The sequence below is a fragment of the Epinephelus lanceolatus genome, chromosome 22 (assembly GCF_041903045.1).
Source record: "Epinephelus lanceolatus isolate andai-2023 chromosome 22, ASM4190304v1, whole genome shotgun sequence".
Classification (NCBI taxonomy): domain Eukaryota; kingdom Metazoa; phylum Chordata; class Actinopteri; order Perciformes; family Serranidae; genus Epinephelus; species Epinephelus lanceolatus.
In genome coordinates this window covers 20,102,678-20,117,294 of record NC_135755.1, presented here as the reverse complement: position 1 = coordinate 20,117,294, position 14,617 = coordinate 20,102,678, and the positions used below count along the sequence as shown (strand labels likewise).

The following is a 14,617-nucleotide window of genomic DNA, read 5'->3' as shown; positions in this document are numbered from 1 at the left end:
AATTGTCAATAGCCCATCATTTAATTCTATTAGACAAACTTCTGTGTGAAATTTTGTAATAATTAGCATATAAATTCTTGAGTTATGGCCAAAAACATGTTTTTTGAGGTCACAGTGACCTTGATCTTTTCTTGAGATATTGCATCCAGGAGAATGAATCACACCACAGTGACCTTGGGTTTCATCATCCTTGACTTAAAGTGGACGTTTGTGCAAAGTGTCGAGAAATTCTCTCAAGATGTTCTTGAGATATAATGTTCATGTTCATCCTTGAGTCCACGTGGACATTTGTGCCAAATTTGAAGAAATTCCCACATGGCGTTCTTGAGATACTGTGTTCATGAGAATGAATCAGGCCACAGTGACCTTGACTTTCGTCCAACAGATTCTAATCAGATCAGCCTTGACTCAAAGTGGATGTTTGTGCCAAATGTCAAGAAATTCTCTCAACATGTTCTTGAGATATCCTGTTCACATCAATAAGATGGACACAAGGTCACAGTGCCCTTGACCTTTGACCACCATATCTAAATTAGATCATTCTTGAGTCCAAGTGGACATTTGTGCCAAATTTCAAGAAATTCCCACATGGCGTTCTTTCTCCATTCTGAGATATCATGTTCATGAGAATGGGACAGACGGTGTTGAAGAAGGACTTTATGACTCAAAGTAGGTCTTACAGCCTTGCGGATTTATTGAAGGCACAACTTACAACCTCACATACCGCAACAATGAGACAGCCCTGTAGAACAGTTCACCAAACATTCTTATACTCCTCAGATACACATCATACCTAACTTTCTGTGTGTGTATGTGTGAGTGGGTGTGATTTCCTTCCATTTCCAGAGTTTGCGCTTATTTTATCTTAATACAGCTTGTTCTGCCCCAGTGTCACACTATTTTAGATCACTCTGCTCTTGTCACTCTGTCCCATTCAAGGTTGTTCAAACTAGGTAAACGTGTTTTGCTTCCAACTTGACCTTAACTGTCAGACATTTCTGGGCCTTTTCTCCACCACAAGGGACGACCCGAAAACATAATGACTAAGGGTCTGTCACCGGCGCAGACGCATAAAAATAAGCAAACATAGGCAGTGACAACAAACCTTTGAGTTGAACTGAACAAACTATTTAAATAAGCACAATGATTTCCAACTGTAGCAGCTAGCTTTGCCTGAAAGCCTATTATTGTGAAGTTTTAAAGAAGCTAACACAAGCTAGCAAGCTACCAGCTTACAATAGGCTTTTGTTTTCTTTTGAGTTTCAATTAAATCAAATGAAGTCGCGAGTAGTACTACTGTATGAAGCTATGTTTCAAAAGCCCGGGACTGGACCAGGAAACATAGCAATGCACCATGAAAGACAGGAAAGAAGAGGCAACAGTACTCCCCAATGGCAGTGGCCTCCCAGCAGGATAATGCACCATGCCACTCTGCAAACACTGCTCAGGAATAGGCCCAAGGAATGTGACAAAGACCTCAAAGTGTCAACCTGGCCTCCAAATTCCCCAGATCCCAATCTGAATGAGCACCTGTTGCATGTGCCGATAGTCCGGCTCACCACCCACAGGACTCAATGGATCTGCTGCCAACGCCCTGGTGCCAGACACCGCAGGACACTCCCAGAGATCCTGAGTCCATGCCTCGACAGGTCAGAGCCAAGTCCAATCCAAGGAGGCCCCACCTTGGATTAGGGGTACATCTGGATACCTGCATGTCCTACGAATCCTTGAGCAGATTGGGACCTGGGAAATTTAGAAGCCAGGTCAACACTTTGAGCTTTTTGTCACACTCCACAGGCCATTTCTAAACAGTTTTTGTGGTGTGGCATGCAGCTTTTTTTAGTGTTGGGGGCCACTGCCATTGGGAAGTGCTGTTGCCATGAGGGGGGGTACCTGGTCTTCAATGGTGTTTGAGTGGGTGGAGCATGTCAGGTGGTATCCACACGAATGCCAGAACCAAAAAGGATCTCAGCAGAACATTGCCTTGGAACATTATGATCAATGTTGTTCATTTCACCTGTCAGTGGTTTTAATGTTTTGGCTGATCAGTGTATCTAAACTCAAATAAAATATAAAACCAACTGACATCCTGGAGGTCAAATCCCTGACTTTAAGTTTCTCTGACTGGATAAGAAAGATGAGGATCACTGAAAAGACCAGGGACGCTCTGTGTTTCCCACCATGACCACATACAACAAACCACCAGTAAAACAAGACATACGACGCACTCTGTAGATGGAGAAAACGACTAAATAATAAGAGCAACAGATGTTTGATAGTAAAATGATTCAAACCAGCATCTGTGTGTATGCTTGTGTCACCGCTGTGGGCTTGTGGTTTGGGTAATGGGTCCACCTAGATTTGTTCCCAGTTTGAACACAAGTTCTCTTCAGCTGCAGTTAAGCTCATTTGTTTGGGGTGAGTCAAGCGTCCGCCGCAGATGAAAGACATCTGTTTACTTTCGCTCCACGTGCGAACTATACAGTATTACAGGTCTTGCAGGATTTTGTTGCATCATTCCATTTTTGAGTTTAACATCTGCCTGACTAGACTCATAAAGTTTATACAAGGACGGTGCCTCTGAGGTACAGCTGGGTCTTGTGATCAATGCTACAGACTACTTACAGATTACTCTCCTAATATTGAATTTTGTGGAAGTTCCAGACCACAGAAACATCAAACATTTCCAGATACAGGACCATCAGAAAACCATCATCTTCATATCTCTGTTACTGTTTGTCTGACACACACCCTGCTCTCCCTTTCTCGCCAAACACCTGATGATATTTCGTGGCATTTAATATTGGACATGAAAACTTTATCAGCTGTGAGCTCTAAAGTATCATCCAGCAGTATCAGTGTGTGTGTAAACCACCAAAACATAATGAATTATTCAGGCAAATATTGTATAAGAAATGAGCAGCAGGAAAGCTCCTAGGTGTGAATGTGTCCAAAGATACTTGTTGCACTTTATATTTTTTTTTTTTTTACTTTTATAAAGGAAACGATCGGTGGATTGCTTTATGGCACACAACTGGAAACAAACAGCTACACACAGTTTCTCATAAAGGCAGGTAGTCTGGTTTCAACATTCAGTTATTCCCAAGCATCAACTTTTCTGACATGATTTACTGTACAGTAGCTGGTGAAGAAAATTGAACATTTTGACCAGACCCAGACGTCCCTGTGGCGCACGTCGTGTGCTGCCCCTAGCAGACACTGGACGTGTTGCACTGCAGCTCCTCAACAGATGACCACACAAAGTTATAACTACTTTTACTGAAAGATCTAAACCTCTCCCACCTCTGCGTTAGCTTAAAATCTTTTAAATCATGCGTGGAGAGCCCCTAATTAAACTTAACTCCTTACCCAAAGAGCTGATCTCCACAGCTATGACTCGTCCGGCAATATCTTTTTGGCCATTGTCCTAATAATGACGGGATTGCAGGTCATTTAGCTTGGGATATTTCTCAACCTCAATAAGGACTCTCTTGACATCCAGTCTTTGTCACACACAAGCCACAGCAACATCAACAGAATTCTCTTTATGCATCCATAGTGAGGAGAGGAGTCGAGCTGCCATAGGAGCAGAGAAAGAGAGCTGCTACGGGAGCTGGTACATACAAGAAGGGAGCGAGTGAGGGGAAAATGTATTTAATTCTGGGGGCAGTGAAACTGGGAATAGGACAAGAGTGCCAACGTGCATCTACCTGCCACTAGTGTAGGGTTGTACATCGATGAGTGTGTTTTGGCCTATAGACTTTAAAGCAAAAGTTTGGTCTCCACCAGCTCTTAAAGGGAAATATCTGTCTCTTTAGCTGCTAAATGCTCCACTATGTTCACCAGCTAGTCCCAAACTCTGTCTATCTACCATTTAGTGCTGGGCAGGTAGTGTATGGTGGCTTTCTCATGGTTAACAGCTTCCACGGTGTGACTGGTTGATGAGAGTGAATTAAAACAGTAAAGCTGCTGTCTGTAAAACAAAATTTCATGTGTACATTAGACTGTGACATGGGAACAAATTTTCACTCCTGTCCCATCCCACCCCCTCAAAATAACTCCTGTTCCATTACAATCTCAGCTGAATGACCCCGTCCCATACTGTTCTCATTAGAGGGATATGGCTTTTTGTCTTTCTTAGATAGGATAGTCTAATATGAAGGGGGGTGATGTGCAGCAAAGGGCTGCAGGCTGGAATTGAACCTGCTGCCACTGCGGCAAAGACATTGCCGTCATATATGGGACATCTGCTCTACCCACTAGGTCACCAGGTGCCCCAGAACTACATATTTATAATCCCACCCGCTCTAGTTGACTTTTTTCCTGTCCAATACCAGTCACCTGATGAATAGTGAAATTGATTGCCATCCCAAGGAAATCCCAAAGGAATCCTGTGATCTTCAGTATTCCCGAAAAAATGTCGGCTCTGGTACACATAACTATAAATGTTACAGCTGGTAAAGGTGGGTCTAATTTAAATTACTTTATATACTGAAGTAGCTTCATCTATAAAAATACACAGGAATTTATTAATTAATTAAATATAAATAGTATGAATCTGCAAAGTAACTAAAGTTGTCGAATAAATGTAGTGGAGTAAAAAGTAATATGTGTCCCTCTGAAATGTGGAGCAGAAGCATAAAGTAGCACAAAATGGAAATCGTCAAGTACAAGTACTTCAAAATTGTACTTCAGTACAGTACTTGAGTAAATGCACTTTGTTACATTCCACCTCTGGAAAGTAAAGCCTTACATTTGAAAAATTATTATTGAAAATTTATAAAAGTACTGATAATTTGATCAAGCACTCAGTGCTTACTTTTAAAACTCAAGAGTTTTAATACAAAGACGTTGCAGTCAGTGCTGTGCACAGAAATTGTAAAGGGCAGGTGCTCAAGAGGAAACGGGGCACCCCTTCCACAAATATCCTTTGCACACACGCAAATTTTATTCATTTATTTTATTAGTTTTGTTTTTTGTGCGCCTACAAAGTGGGAGGTTTCTATGTGAAGGGCTCCTGAGGCCTATGTACATACAGTAACGAGCTGGGGAAATGTCTAACTTACATGGTTTCTCCAGACCTATACACACCTAGCAGCTGCTACACACACACACACACACTTCCTACATTTATCATTGAAAACAGGCAATAACAAAAAGAAAATGGTGCCATATTGTGCCCACGTTAGTGGTGTATGAACTAAACAACCACCAAAATCAACAAATCTTTACGCAACACTGAAAAAAGTTGCTTTCTGAATACACAAAATGAACAACAGCATTAATGCAAAGTGTGAGACAGAAGCTTCCCAACATCTTCATCACCCTGTGGTGTACTTTAACATCTAAAAATGCAGCACTTTAAAACATTAAAGTGCGGAAACATTTTTAATTTGTCAGAACTGAGCAGGATACCCTATAAAACACACACACATACACACATACACACACACACACACAAAAGGCAACATATTGATGCACTAACTGGTCACTTGACAGCACCCTGAGGTGACGCGACAAATGCGGCAAATCGGGCAAGGCAGAGAAAACAAACAATCTACCTTTAAAGAAATGCACTCTGAAGGAGGTGTCTGAGCTCTTCTCCTCATCTTCATCATCTCCTGTCCTCCCTTGCGCTGGCGATCGCCTCCTTTTCCAACGCATCCCTCTATCTATCTATCTATCTATCTACTGTGTTACTTTGACTACACACTCTCCTCCTTTCTATCGTCTATCTGTCCACTTGTTCATCCTCTTGCTTCACTCCCTTGTTCTCCTCCTCCTCCTCCTGATGTCTCCCCCCCCCCCTCTCTCTCTCTCTCTCTATCCGTCCTCACCCCTTTGATTATACTTTCTCTCCCCCACCCTCCTCTCACTGCCCTGCTCCGTCTCACGAGGTCTTTCTCTAGCATCAGAACTTGCAACAGTGACAGTTCACATGATAACCCAACTCGGTGTGTGTGTGTGTGTGTGTGTGTGTGTGTGCGCGTGTGTGTGTGTGCAATCTTTCGACATATCTGCAAGCGCCACGTAATTTAAAATGTCACATCAATGTCCGAATTTTAGATTTGTGCGTGCTGTGCGCAGCATCACTCTGCTGTGTATGGGTATAAACATATGTGTGTGTATACATGTGTGTGTGTACATCTGTGTGTGTCCCACCTCTCACTCGCCACGCTGCAGTCAGTTCTGCTGCGTCAGCCCTGCCCACGCACACACATATCACCGGAGACAAATACACACACAAACAGGCGGTGACACAAAAAGCAACAGATCCTAAACACACACACACACACACACACACACACACACACACACACACACACACACCTATGTGCACTGCAACACAAACAGCATTGATTTTTATGTTGGACACAGTAAATTCAGCATTTCTATTTATTCCTGTTATCAATAGCTTGTGTCAAACACTTTGATCTTACTCAGCGTGTTCTAGTCCTCCCTAATGTGTGTGTTTATGTAACTCTTATCTGCTGTAATCATATTTATACACTGATTCTCTTTGCTTGGTTTGATTAGCAGTGAAAATTTGATTTACTGTCACCACTTAAGGCATGATCACACACCTGCAGTGCAGTTTTTGAAAGGATAACTTCTGTATATTACAACATGGGTCTCTCTCTGAAGTCTAATGGGGCAGTAACACAAGCAGCAAGACAAATTTTAAAAGAATTATGTGTCACTTAAACGTATCTAAAAGAGAAAACAAAGAAAGTTATTACCCAAACTGTCTGTTTCAAACGTTTGTCACAGTTTAAACCACGAGTTACTGGATCAGCTTTGACCCACCATACTTGCTGTGGTTAAGTTTCGACCACCAGATTACGTGATGTACAAAATCTGGCTCCTCAAACCTGACTGCTTGTGTTTGTCTTTGTTGGAGTGACATTACTGCATCTCCCAGTGATTACGTCACTGCGTCATATATTTTCATGACTGAAAGGAACAAAAAATGCATGACAGCTGCACTATAACATAAACTAAGTTCAACTTTTAGAACACAGCGATGCGCACCACATCATGTGATGAGGAACAACCAATCACAGCCAACAGATATCGTTCTCCTCTTCCATAAATATCAGTCTGTGATGAATATGGAAAAGTTGATCATGTTAGTGCAGGGCTACCCAGAGCTTTACATCTGTCCCATGGGACAATACTGTAGGTCTACACACTTATAAACAGCTCCTGGAAGAAGATCAGCTCTGCACTCAGGATTTCAGGTAAACATAACACAAGCTGTCACCGCGCTCTTGAAAGCTGGCACAGAAAAGGCACAAAAGTAGCACCCAGCGCCTGACCACACGTTTTCCAGGAGGTTAAAGACACAGCATGTGTACGGCCCCTAAAATATGCCTGGAGACAGCCGTCATGGAGGAGAAGCTCCTGGACCAGCTGGTGGTACTCCCCATGATACACCCTCTTTTTTAGGGTCTCATGTACCCACACAGATCTCTGTTTCCCTGTGCCCAACAAACTGTTTGCTGACAGCCTCTCACCCTCAACCAGAGCTACAGCAAGTACCCTCTGCCTGAACATTTTAAGAACTAGATACTAATTATTGTGAAAAAACATGATGGGGTGGTTGAATGGCGCAGCAAGTGTTTTTTTAAGTTGTGGAATTTTTTTTTTTTTTTTTTTTTTTTAAAAGGCAGTGTGTTGCGCCTCGCATTTTGCAACCTGCAAAACGCTTACTGTATGATCAGGGCCTTAGACAGTTGCAAAGAATCCCATAAAAGGTTTCTTTAGTTACCAAAAAAAAAGTTAACTGATTTACTGTGTTGTGCTTGTGATGTCTGTTTTCGTCTCACACAGTCGGCTTATAGTTAGATAGTGGGAAAAAAAGGCAGAAAAAAGAAGACAAGAAAACCAAACTGGTCAGAGGAGGAAAAGATTATACTTCTGGAGGAATGCAATCATAGAAAGCACAAACTACAAAGTGAATTTGATCCCCAAATAACAGACAACAATTATACGAAGAAATTGCAACGAAAATTATTTCAGTCAAATCTACAGTGTAACATCAAAAGTGTATCCATTAGGATCTCCTGGTAGCAGAACACTCTTCTCTGGGTGTGTTAGTTTGTTTTATTTATCACCATATACTCAGTCATGCTGCAGTTAAGATGGAGTCAGAGGTACCTTAAGACTTTTTACCTTGCTTTGGTTGCTAAGGTCTTTTGTGCAATGGTCTAGGGACTCCTTAAGAATAAGACCAAGATGAGGATAACACCATAAATACTTAAGTGAGCATTTTAAGGAAAGGCTAAGGAAAAGATTTAAGGGTGTTTTGTGCAACTGATTTTACTGAGTCAGATGGACACTTCCTGACTCAAAGATTTTCAGGGGGCAGCCCTAGTAGCCTGAGCGTAATTTGCACTGCAACAAGTAACTGAAGTTAGCAACAGGTTTTGATTTTTTAACATTTTGGCCCATTTTCATTTCTACTTAGGAACTTGTATGTGTCTGCCTCATTAAGCGTGATTTCGGGAGTTTCTGTGAAATGCTGTTAAGTTTAGCTGACTCAAAACACACATTAAACACACATTAACACACATTAAACACAGCTTAATGGAGACAATTTCAAACACAAGTACACAAATCAGCTTCACTATAACTTGCAGCATTCACAGACATCTGGACACATCTTCCCCACATGTACAACATGCTAATGTTATTAGCACAAGTCTATGGCATTTTACATTGTATAAACTAGCCTAGCAGCTAGCAGACTTTTCCTCTGCTCATATGAAGCCAGGGACAACAGCAACATTTAACAAAGGTAACGACACATAATTTGGCTCCATTACAACTCACAAGATTCACTGACAAAACAACTGTCTTATACTTAACACGTTTTCCAAACAAATACAACATGCTAACATTATTAGCACAAGCATATGACATTTTATATTGTATAAATTAGCCTAGCGACGAGCGGAGATTTCCTCTGCTCATATGAAGCCAGGATAAATCACACACAAGACTTAAAATGCTATTTTTGTGGAGGCTTTATTGTCTTCACAATTTATTGTTTCTTATCTGTGAAATTAAAGTAAATAAAAGCTGTTTCCACTGAGGGAAAATGGTTTCAGCTTATAAATGTGTCAAGATGGTGTCAACTAGTCTGATTTTTAGTTGTTAAAGTTGTTTTAATGTCTAGTTAGTATGAACATTTTAGAAATGTGCATATGTCCACAGTTAAAGGCTAAATTGCACCATAACCTGAAAATCACTGTTGCCACTTTTAATGACATTTTATGATTTAAGTAAAACATTTTCCATCATATAATCAGCAGCAATCAAGCTGCAGAGTGAAGAGTTGTTGACACTCAGGCAGGAGTGTCTGCAGTGCAATGAAACAAGTAAATAAGCTAAGTGTGTGTGTGTGTGCATGTGGCAGGGCAGAGTGCCTGCTTCACACAGGGCACTAATGAACTCAGAGGGCAAATAGAGGACATGCAGCAACACACACACACACACACACACACACACACACGCAAAAAAACCCAGACACACAAATATGAACTAATAAGCTGTACAGGCGACTAAAGAAGACTCATTTTATACCAATAAAACCAACCTGAGCTCATAAAATACAATTACAGAGCAAAAAGCTAGTTAATAAAATATTCAGCAATGGTTTGGAAAAAAAAAAGCATTAGAAAATGCTGCATGGATGCAGGCGCATGTGTGAGTCCCCGTAACCATAGTAACCCCTTCTTGCTGCTGTCAGAGGAGACATGTGGAGCAGCAGAGAAGGCAGATGTTTGTGCAACATGTGAGGAACTAATGACTCTTTGGCAAACAAACGTTGCTTTGTGAATATAAAAACATTTATAATAATACTTTGAATTATAAAGCCTGCGTTTGATTGTGCAGAATATTTCTGTCTTATTTCAGGACAAAATCTGTGGAACGTCCCACAAAAATCAGGATGTCAGGCCATCTTAGTCTCCAGACCTCTTCATCATTACTAACCCACATGTCCAATTCCTGCTGGGACTGTAGATTAATAAATGCACAACACATTGCACAAATTCTGTTTAGCAGAACAACATTCTCTAACACTAACTGGGAATGAATTTCACATCCCAACTGCCCAAACTGAAGTTTGACCGAACATCGTGAACTAAAATTTTACATAGGCTCAGGTACACTCCCATTGACCTTTAGTCGACAAAAACTTAATTTGGTTACCTATGCACTCTTTCATACATGAACACAATCACATATAAATACAAATTGTCTACATGTAGCTGTCTTATTTTTTGTGTTACTGTCTGTACATTTGTGTCATAAAATGTACAGACAGTAACACAAAAAATTAAGACAACACAGACATGTGACTGTCTAAAGCGGGATTTATACATCTTTGTCAAATCGATGGCGTACCTACACCGTAGCAGGATGTGCAGCTCCCCAGAAATGTAACCACACGTCGTGACGATGCAGACTTCCTGTCTAATTTTGTAAGCTGAAACCATTTCCCTCAGTGGAAAAGAAGCTTTTATTTACTTTAATTTCACAGATAAGAAACAATGAATAGTGAAGACAATAAAGCCTCCCACAAAATAGTTAAGTAATTTTAAGTCTTGTGTGTGATTTATCCTGGCTTCATATGAGTAGAGGAAATCTCTGCTCATCGCTAGGCTAATTTATACAATGTAAAATGCCATAGGCTTGTGCTAATAACGTTAACATGTTGTATTTGTTTATAAAACATGTTTAGTATAAGACAGTTGTTTTGTCTGTGAGCCTTGTGAGTTTTGTAACATTACCTTTGTTGAATGTCGCTGTTGTCCCTGGCTTCAAATGAGTAGAGGAAAAGTCCGCTAGCTGCTAGGCTAATTTATGCAATGTAAAACGCCATACGCTTGTGCTAAAAACATTAGCATGTTGTATTTGTGGGGAAAATGAAAATTGTCTCTATTAAGCCATGTTTAATGTGTGTTTAAAGTGTGTTTTGACTCAACTAAACTTTACAGCACTTCACAGAAACTCTGCTGCCGACTTGTGTTTTGGGGGTGTACCTGCAGAGTGACACAGACACACCACCACACAAGTATCACAACAGCGTAGGCCACGTGCGTAGGCTATGGCATAGGTTCTGCAGAGAGCTGTCCCACAAGTATAAATGCTTGTACAGATTATAAAGTAGCTCAATAATAACAACTCATAAATTGCCATATTTCTACAACCATCAAGATAAACTGAAGATAACTGCTCCGAGCAATTAACACACTGAACGAAGTAACTCCCACAATCATGTAGACTTTGGTTAGCACAGACTCAACATCAGGCTGAATAATGAAGCAAAATACAGATTCATTAAGTATTAGGCATGACTCATAAGTGACACCCAACAGAAAAAACAGGGTATTAATAAGAGACATCGCAGGTCTGTGAGTTGTTTACAAACACACACACACTGTTTATTCACAACACGTCCAAACCGCAGAGCCTCATGGCTGCCAGGTAGTGGGTTGGTAGCAGGAGGCATGCGCACACACACACACACACACAAACACACTCACACAGCTCATCAGGGTGTCCAGGTCCATGTGTTCGGTGTCAGAACTGTGTGTTCTGTTGTTGTATCCTCCTCTACTAACGCTCACTCGCTGCGCCTCCTCGCCTCAACACCCTGCCAATAAATACTTCACTTTAACTCGTCTCCTCTGAACTCTGTGATCCCACACACCGAACTGAACTCACTTGTTAAGTCGTTTTAAAAGCTTTATTGTGAGATCTTGGCTCAGTCAGAGGATGTCACTGTCGAGCTCAAAGGCAGGCAACATGCAGAGGTCTAGTGCTGGACTCTGGACTGTCAGAGGTGTCGTTTATAATTAATAAAGTTAGTGTGCATCAGTTGTTTTAATCAGTATAATTAGTGAAAGGAACGTCACCTTCTCAGTTTGTACTTGTTAATCTTTTTTTCCTTACAAAAAGCACAGGTGATAAATTTACATATCTTATATTATCAGATATTTTACTGCAGGCCAACATAAAAAATGTACAATAACACTGATTATTTCCAATTTATGCTACTTCTACTACATTTTGGAAGCATATATTTTACTCTTTGCCCTCCTGCATTTATTTTACAACATTAGTTGCTAGTTACGTTGCAGATTCTGATTATACATACAAATTATTGCCAAAATGACTCGTAAGGACATTAGATAAATTGAAAATACATGTATAAAAATACATTATAGACCTGGATAAAAGTTAACGAACCATAGCTTATTCAAAGGGATCTAATTTTATTGAGAGAGATCACAATTGATAGGGAATTTAAACCAACTCTGAATGACAACACCTTTTAAATCAAGGCAGGTAACGGCTTGACTAAATATAATCAGATGGTTATGGACAAAGGAACAGATACTTTTGAAAACTTGTTTAAAATGACATAATCTGCCAAAATAGCACTTTTATAAATACCTACAAATTAGAAGTTACCTGGTTAAAGAAATGTGTTAAACCAAACAACGACAGACATACACCCTTTAATAGCTTGTGTAATACAAACATCTGAAAGACCTCACACAAAAAACATGGAAGAAGAATTTAGAGGTCAGGAAATTAAAGCAATCACCAGCTGGGAGAAGGAATTCAAGTTAATTATATCTCCAGACAAATGCAAGGATGCATTTAGTGAACAAATATCCTAAGTTTTAGTGTTAGACATGCATTTTGCAGTATGTTTTAGAATTTCCTACACTTTGAGTGTCCTTAAACATATCAAGTCCTGTTGTCTTTTGTTTATCAGGTCACCAGGTGTCAATCTGTCATTAAGCAATCAATGCCTATCAAAGACGAATCTCTTGACCTTACGGGTTTCTAGCAGGGTAGGACATAGAAAATAGAAGCATCAGCAAACGAGTACGTGGAGAGAGATAAAGAGGACGTGACCACAACACATTCTCACTCCGACTTCGTCGAGAATCGACGTTTGGTCATGGACTTTCCACTTCCATGTACAATGTGCAAGGTACCCTGGGTGCGTTGGTTGTTGAGGTTCTAGGACGCAGCGTCAAGTTCTGCCTGTTGCACATATTGTCTTCTTTTAAAATACACTTTTCACGTTTTCACAGGAAATTTACGGTTTACATACAGTCCCTTTTTAAAGTAAATGCAATATGTCAGTACAACACCGCAAATTGCCGTTTTTTTACCCCTCAACAACAAACACATGGTTAGCTTCAGGAAAAAAGAAAAGGGTTTAGCTCTATAATCTTATGGGATGCAAACACCACTCTCTTGGGTGAAAGCCGGTGTTTGTTGGACCCATCCACCAACCCTCCTGCCCGCCCTACTTGGATTTTTGCCGCCTTAATATTCATCCTTGTCCCACCGCGTTTCCCCCGACGCTGCTGGTACGCCTTTATTGGTTGGTTTCTGACACCCAAGCGCCAGATTTCGACAACTTCAGAGTGAGACCGGACTCCTAACTCAGTGGAGGGATGATGTCGCAGGAAGCTTTGTGGTTGATCACTATACCAATCTTACAAAGGAAGACGACACTTGAACGGTTTCTGGTTTGTTTTGCTATCAAAGCTAACGTTAGCTAATGTGCTAAAAAGTTAGTGTTACAGAGAAATCCGATTTTCCTCTTAATACCTCCCCAGTTTCTGATGAGGTGGACATTGATAACCCTTAATACTCATAATGTTATTCATCCCTACAACAGGAAATACTTTTTCCCTAATTTTTGATTTTTGATTTGATTTTTGACTATGGCCTCCGTCCAGTCCTTTCGTCTTATCGCAATTTACCATAGTCGGCTTTGTTTTTGTTGACGGGCAGTGGCGGCTGGTATGAGATAAAATAAGGTTTGAGCCATGACTCCTTCTGTTCTGGCTCCCAATAACACAACAAGACGACATTTTAAGACTTAGCCTACAGCCCTGTGGTGGAGAGTCATGTTTTGCCTCCAGCTAATAAAATGACGTCGGCCCTAAAAGGATCTATTTCTACACTGTTGTACTGCTACAGTACTTTCACTAAGTTAAAGATCTTACTTTTTCCACCACTGTTATGGTTACCAAAATCTTCTTCATTTTAAAGGTATACTGTGCAGGATTGTCAGCTGATGTTCATAAATACCCTCGTCAGCAAATGTGAAAGTAGAAGCCAACCCCAGATTCACTCTCGCTTGGCATTTCGCTATATTTGCATTTTTCAGTGTGCTGCTTAAAGTATGGCACCTGGTTGCTACCTTTTCATAACGTCCCGAACACAGGAAATAAGAAAATATGGCAGAGGGGAGCATCTCTGCAGAAAAATACACCACCACAGTGGGTCATGATTGTTGATTGAGAGATATTACTAACGTATGAGTCTATACATTGTTTTTTTTTTTTTAGGAAAGTCCTTCATAATGTAGCATCTTGAATTTTTTTTACAAAGCTTTGAAAAAGACACAGGCAAAGACCTTGTCATCCCAAAGTTTCGCTTTTTTAGAGCCAAAGTTCCCGTAACCACTGAACGTTTTAAAGTTTGTTTCAAAGGTTTTGTTAGCAGGAGAAACATGTAGCCTTGCAATTAATATTGAAGTATGAATATTAAAGTTACTGCAGCCATAGTTTTG

The 14,617-nt window shown here is 40.5% G+C and overlaps 1 protein-coding gene across 2 annotated transcripts in view; it reads right to left on the bottom strand.

The window, feature by feature from the left end:
- The window catches only part of nhsl2 (NHS-like 2), a 222,453-nt gene that overhangs the window by 186,112 nt on the left and 21,724 nt on the right, over positions 1-14,617 (bottom strand). The window contains exon 1 of one of the 2 annotated variants that reach the window (XM_033609312.2): positions 5,562-5,785. The exons of the other annotated variant lie outside the window; for it this stretch is intronic. Coding sequence (XP_033465203.2) covers positions 5,562-5,664 — 103 coding nt within the window. The 5' untranslated portion in view covers positions 5,665-5,785. Of the gene's footprint in view, positions 1-5,561; positions 5,786-14,617 lie in introns of those variants that run through there. 2 annotated transcript variants of the gene reach the window in all.